Source organism: Populus nigra, chromosome 4 (genome assembly GCF_951802175.1).
Source record: "Populus nigra chromosome 4, ddPopNigr1.1, whole genome shotgun sequence".
NCBI lineage: Eukaryota > Viridiplantae > Streptophyta > Magnoliopsida > Malpighiales > Salicaceae > Populus > Populus nigra.
Window position 1 is genome coordinate 1,704,618 of NC_084855.1, and position 7,034 is coordinate 1,711,651.

A 7,034-nucleotide genomic window follows, 5' to 3' on the forward strand; every position below is an offset into this window, starting at 1 on the left:
AGGGAAATGGCGTTGGGTGAGGGGGACGGCCGAGCAAGAAGAGGAGGCAGCAACCGAAAATCAAACAAAAAGGGGGTCGGCGGCTGCTGCCAAAAATGGAGAAGAGAGTGATGGTTTTAGGGTTTTTTTTGTTTAGGGTTTTTTGTATTTTTTTTTGATGTTGTCAAAATTGCCCCCCTGCTTAGCTGAAATTGTAGGCTATTTATAGGCAAAATATGTTTCCGGGCTTCAAAATTGGTCCCTCAAGTTTTGTGTTCGGCCCCTGATTTCAATTGATTCACTTGGTAAAAATTAAATTGGGTCTCTTAAAATTCTGATTTTTCAATTAAGTCCAAATTAAGCTCCCAAACTTAATTTTCACCAATTAAGCCCTCCAATTAATTTTGACCCGCTTAAAGTATAATTAAGTCCTTGCACTTAATTAACTCCTTCAATTGGACCTAAATTAATTCTTAAACACAATTAAAATTCAATTTGGCCCATGATTAAATCAAATTGGCCCATTAAAAATTTAATTATGTCATTGGACTTAATTTTTATGCAAACTCGTCCAATACTCATTTAGTTTGACCTTTGAATTTGTATTTTTCTATTTTTGGGCATAACAGCGTACAATTGGGCCTTGAAATTCCTCTGAAAATTGCAGCTTGATTTTCGCCTATTTTTGCAGCCTTTCTTGATCAGCTTTCTCCGCATTGTCAGCCTTTATTTTATTTTTTTGATTTTATTTTTATTTTTTTGAAAAAAAAAACGAATTTTGAGGAATCATCCAAAATTAGGTGATGACCATTGTAATGCCTATTTAAAGGCACTGTTTTGTTACCATGGGAGTGATTTTCTTTGTTTCCATGAATGCTTGGGCTGTTGGAAGGGACCCGGAAGCTTGGGAGAACCCATACGAGTTCAATCGATCCTGATAGATTCTTGGGCGGTTCTATTGATCTGAAAGGGAAAAAAAAAAGAAAATTCAAATGCCATCTGTGGTGAATAGGGAAGATATAGACATTGATGATGTTCTCGTCAAGAAAAAAAGAAAATTCAAATGCTTTTAAGAAAATTATGTGGTTTGATGATTTAACTTATGGTGTTCAAACTTCTCACCGTCGTTTTCAAAACCACCAATCATCCACCATGCGTTGTTCTTTAAAGTCAACATTTTGAACAGAAAAACCACCAATCATCTTCTCCAAAACAAAAATGCCCCGCTCAGCAAGAGCATAGATCCAAAACCTGACATCTAGTTGCCAGTCTCTTAACATCAACAATTGGGTCCAAATTCAAAGTACGTTTTTCTTGTAGCTGTCAAGTAGCTAAGTAATTGGCAATACAGTAAAATTTCAAGTTAATTTTGTATATATAAAATATATATAAACATTGTAATATTATAAAAAAATTAATTAAAAAATAAAAAATCAATGCATGTATTTAATAGAATAAATAAAAAATAATATGAACCAATAAATTATAGAAACAATTGTCAACATTAACTAAATATTAAAATGAAAAATTAAAAAATAAATACATAAAAAAAACTTGATCTTGAGAAACTGAAAAATATGCATATGAAAAGTTTGATCTCGAGTCGCAGGGTATTCTTGAATTTTTTTTATTTGATTACATGGCAATAAAAAAGGATTTTTGTAAAAAATAATAATTTAAATATTATAAAAAATGTGACATGTTAGCATGAATTCTCTTTTCCATATTCATGTATTTTTTAAAAAAAAAATATTATTTGTGGCAATGTTGTTTATTGCATGAAAAACTAAAATCAATCAAAATCAATATCCAAAAAACAATAACTATTAAGAATAAGGAAAAAAAAAGGTAACCATTTCTTAAAAAAAAACCTTGTACCTTATTAACGCATTTCTTCTTCCTTTTCCTTATTTTTTTTATCATATGTATTGTTTTTAAACAAGAACTTATCTTAATAAGAAATTTTAAAAAATAACGAATTTGATAGTTTTGATGTGAATATATTAAAAAAAATATAAGAATAATAAACTTGAAAAAAATTACAATATACCTTTATTTCAGCCACGTTGCTTATTGCATTAAAACTAAAATCAATTAAAATAAATATCTAAAAAAAATTAATGATTTGAAATTAAAAAAAAATGTATCTCTTTAATCAAAACCCTTTTCCTAATGCATTCTTCTTCTTTTGATTTTTTTTTTATATCAAAAGCATTGTTCTTTAAATAAAACATCATAAGTAGTTTTACTAAAACAAAACTAGAAAAATAGTGAATCGATAAATTTGACACTAATGTATTAAAAATATAATAATACTAATTTTGAAAAAGAAATATATAAAAACTTACAATAACAAAATAAAAAATATAAATATTTGATTCACATTAATTATTCAAGGTTTATATATAGTTATTTCGAAAATAATTGTTAATATTATCATAAAAGATATTAATATTATTTAAAAATAATAGCAAAATTGGATATATAATTATGTAAACATTACTTTAATAAATTTATTTATTAAAAAAACAATCTAATTACAAAATGCAAAAAACAAATTAAGTAAAAAACTTAAAGGGATAGGAGCACAGGTGCTTAAAATTTGGGCCCACATGCACAACATTTAAAGCCTATGCTTGTATATCTAGGGTTTTTTATTAAATAAAAAAATAACACTTAGTATTTTTTTAAAAATAAATCGATGATTTATTGCCAATCTGAGTAAACAAGGCATCGTCCATTTATAACTAGAAAATCAGGGTCAAAATTTTAGACCAAAAAATCTAGATTTCAATCATTTTTTTTATAAAGAGACTTGCTCCATTTATTGACTTTCTAAGCTCAGATATTAGGGCCAGTATTGAAACGAATTTGATAGAGGTCTTAAAATTCAGACCATCAACTTTTAAAATTGCATAAAAATAAGAATAATTCAAGCCATACTGAACTCTAATGTAAAAACAAAAGGGTACAAAGAACCTTAAAAATTCAACGGAGCATGCGTGAAAATTATTGGAGGTCAATCTTCATATATATTAAGCTCCGTCGTTTATTCTTATTATTACACACAGCATGCAAACCTTGAAAAAAAAAAAAACTACTGATTATGGGCTGATTCGTGTTTTATTCATAGAGTCACGATTTCATGATGATGTTCACAATTCCTTTACGCATCATTGCCCATCACAGCATAGGCCTTAGGCACGAGGCAGAGAGCGTCCCTCGTATGCATAGCAAGACCTGGTTGCGTATGAACGACGTCTATGTCTTCCCTCTTCATCCCACCAGGCATTTCCCAGTCGAATTTGTAGAGAAGATTAGAAAGTGAAAGCTCCACGGTGGCAATTCCCATATATATACCAGGACAAATTCTTCGACCCGCACCAAATGGTATCAGCTCAAAATCTTGTCCTTTCAAATCAATAGAACTGCCCAAGAACCTATCAGGAATGAACACATACGGGTTCTCCCAAACTTCTGTGTCCCTTCCAATAGCCCACGCATTGACGTAAACTAAGGTCTTGGCTGGTATTTCGTACCCACCTACGGTACACTCCGTAGTTGTTTCTCTTGGGACTAGTAGTGGTGCTGTTGGTTGCAATCTCATGGTCTCTTTAACCACAGCTTTAAGGTAAGGCAATTGTTGAACATCATCTTCGTACACAAAACCTTTATCTCCAATCACCTTCCGAACTTCTTCTTGAGCTTTTATCATAGCTTCAGGGTTTTTCATTAGAAGGCTCATGGCCCAGATCACAGCAGCAGCAGCTGTATCAGTCCCACCAACAAATATGTTCTGCAAGGATCAGGAAAATAAAATAAAATGTAAGGTTATTGATATTTTAAACCATTTACAATATTCAAATCCAAATCATTTTGCTTGGGAAATGAAAATTAAAAGGCCGAATTTGAGTCGAACTTAGATTACCATTAGAATTGCTTTGATGTGATCAAGCGTTAGTTGAACTTTAAAAGTGCGATCCTTGTATATTTGAAGCAAAACGTCAAGTATGTCCTCATGGTCGGGCTTTGGTCGCTCTGGATCAAGATGTTCATCAATAATTTGTTGGTAGAAAACATCAAACTCTCTGAAATTTTTTTCAAGACGATGGGCGCGTCCCGTGAGTCTATCAACCCATCCCATGTATGGAAAATAATCAGAAAGAAAAAACATCGCAAAAAGGGCTTCGGTTTCATTAAGCAACGCAAGGAACCTACTTCCTTCAATTCCTCCATCCTCGTACCTTTTTCCGAAGGCAGTTCTGCATATGGCTGTGCTTGTAAGAGACAGCATTGCTTCAGTCAAGTTGAAGGGTTTAGAAGCAAGAGCTGCTTTGGAAATTTTTTCATTCATATGCGATACCTCATCTTCTCTGTTGGTACGAAAACTTTGCACTCGTGTCGAGTTGAGGAGATGAACGACACATATTTTTTTCATCTCCCTCCAATAAGCACCATATGGTGAAAAGGCCACGTCTAAACCATTGTAGGAAAATTTTTGCTGGCCAGTCAAGAGCGGCCTGCTACAAAATTCAAGATCATGGGTTTTCAGTACCTCTTCAGCCATTTTGGCTGAAGAGACCACGAGGGTTCGCTTGAAACCTAGCTTTAAGGACATGAGGGGGCCATATTTTTGAGATAGTTTCCATAAATGCGTTTGAAGGTTTGAGCTATCAAGCTGGTGCAAGTTACCTATCAAGGGAAGACCGTTGGGGCCAGGAGGGAAACGAGCTCTTTTAGAGATTTTGTTTTTCTTGAGAAGAAACAAGAAAATGATGGAGAGGAAGAGAATTACGAATATGAGTAATTCCATTATGATCTGAGTATTTTTGAGCTGTGAATTCTGCGACACAAGCTTCAATTATATAGAGAGTGTTTGCGGGTGCGTGTATTTTTTATTTAAAAATATATTAAAATAATTTTTTTTATTATTTTTAATAACTACATCAAAATGATTGAAAAATATGAAAAAGTTAATTTAAAATTTTTTCAAAAAAATTTAAAAAAACAGAGTCCAGTTGCACTCCTACAGTGCAATAGACAAAAAAAAATATTTACGTAAATACATTTCTATCATATTAACTTTCATTTCGAGCATTTTATTTGTGTATATGCACCAACTTAATTGAAAATATTTACTTCATGTTTTGACTTGAAATTTTTCCTCAGCAATTATAATTATAACAATGGCCCGTGTTCGAAATTAATCCGTATATAACATGATTATTGCGTATTTGATGAGCCTTGAGCATTTTCTAGGGCTGTTTAGTAAACTCATAATGAATGTCTGCCGTCTAGATTTGATACTATATGGAAATCTTGCATTCAAACCTAATTCCTTTTATTATACTACATACTAAGGTTTTCAAATTCAGCCCGTTTCGTTTGAAATAGTCGGTATATCATGTTCTAGTTTAAAAAACAAAATTAATTAGAATAAATTTTATCTTGTTAAAAATCTTGGTTTATTCCATAAATTCTGTCTAAATTCCGGTTATTTCTCCTTCGACCAATCATTCTAGCCAAATAATTTATGTTTTTCTTTTTTCAATCTTATTTATCAATTCGATCATTTAATTAGATTAAAATTTTACAAGGAGCTACTGATATATTTTTATATCTCAGGTTAAAATGTTAGGATAATAAAACTTTAGAGAAGCCTTGCGAGATTGTCGATGGTGTTTTCATAATTTTATTTAAATTTATAATTTTGTTTCAAAATGTTATTTTTGTGTTCTTTTTTTTAGATTTGATTTTTTCCAATTTCCTCCTTCAAAAATAAGTTTATTAAGAATTGAGCTTCATATTTTGTTTTGATTTGTTTTATTTGGGGTTATTATGGTCTCATAACCTAAATAAAAAATTTAAAAGGTTAACCCGGTTAACCCGACTAGATACAAAATGTTCTCATCTCAATATTTATTTTTTTAAATGTCATCTTAATTTTTTTTAATTAAACTATATTTTTATCAGTTATCCAAGTTATCTTTGAACTTATTAATTAATCGATCGGGTTATATCGGTTCAACTCTTATTTTTTTACTTGTGTTTGAAATTTAAATTTTTGCTATAGTTAGAATTGAATTGCAATTATATTTGTTGAATATATATAAATAAATAAATACAACCGAAACATAAACACTTTAAAATTAAAACATATTGTTTCAATTGAAAAAATCAAATGCCAACCAAAATAAAATTAACATTCTGCATGGATAACCAATTGAAAAGACAAAATGCCAACGAAACGAAATTCACAAAGTCTATGCATAATCAATCCATTCATTAACATTAAGGCCAGGCTCCCGTTACCTGCTACCTGGTTTTTTTTATATATAAATAATAATAATAATAATAATAATAATAATAATAATAATAATAATAATGCATGTTCAGATGCGACTACTTTTCATCCCAATCAAGGACATATATAAATAGATAAATGGGACGAACAAAGTGAATTTTCTCCCTCAATAAAAACTTGCGTGGGAATTTTCTTGGGGCCATTTAACTAGAAATGGTGTTTAATAATTCAATACATTTTATTGCGTGTAATTTATGATCTGACGGCATGAATTATTAATTATTATTATTAAAGAAAATTAAAACTCGGAAGAGAATACTATAGCTTTGTTTTTCATGAAATACTATGGATTCGAATGGATTTTTTTTTTTGGATATGTTAATGATAAATTATTTTTATATGAACTTGTCAATATTAAATGTAGGTATAAATTATTTTTATATGAACTTGTCAATGTATAATGTCGGTATAAATTATCTCTATATAATCTTGTCAATGTTAAATTATCATCATGTAATCTTGTCAAGGTCCAGTATTCATGTAAGTTATTTTGTCCCATGTTGAATTATAGCATCAATCCTCGAATCTCGAGTCACTCGGCGTTTCAATCTAGAAAAACAGGATTGGGCGTGCTAGGCTGTGTATTTATATTTGTATTTTTATGTTTTAAAAATATTTTAAAAAAATTTAAATTTTAAATTTTTTTTATTTGTATTAAATTAATATTTTTTTGAGAATTTTAAATTGTTTT

General features: G+C 30.2%; 1 protein-coding gene across 1 annotated transcript; it reads right to left on the reverse strand.

The window, feature by feature from the left end:
* Positions 1–2,978: 2,978 nt before the first annotated feature.
* On the reverse strand, positions 2,979–4,803 carry LOC133691925 (cytochrome P450 83B1-like). Its single transcript, XM_062112549.1, has 2 exons — positions 3,908–4,803; positions 2,979–3,775 (listed from the first exon to the last, which is right to left on the reverse strand). Exons 1-2 carry the CDS (start codon positions 4,790–4,792, stop codon positions 3,146–3,148), a joined length of 1,515 nt encoding a protein of 504 aa, XP_061968533.1. The 5' UTR covers positions 4,793–4,803; the 3' UTR covers positions 2,979–3,145.
* Between the last annotated feature and the right edge of the window lie 2,231 nt (positions 4,804–7,034).

Coding starts and splice junctions, on each gene's coding strand:
- LOC133691925 (XM_062112549.1), bottom strand. CDS start 4,792: ATGGAATTACTCATATTCGTAATTCTCTTCCTCTCCATCATTTTCTTG. Junction 3,776..3,907: donor ACATCAAAGCAATTCTAATG/GTAATCTAAGTT, acceptor TGATCCTTGCAG/AACATATTTGTTGGTGGGAC.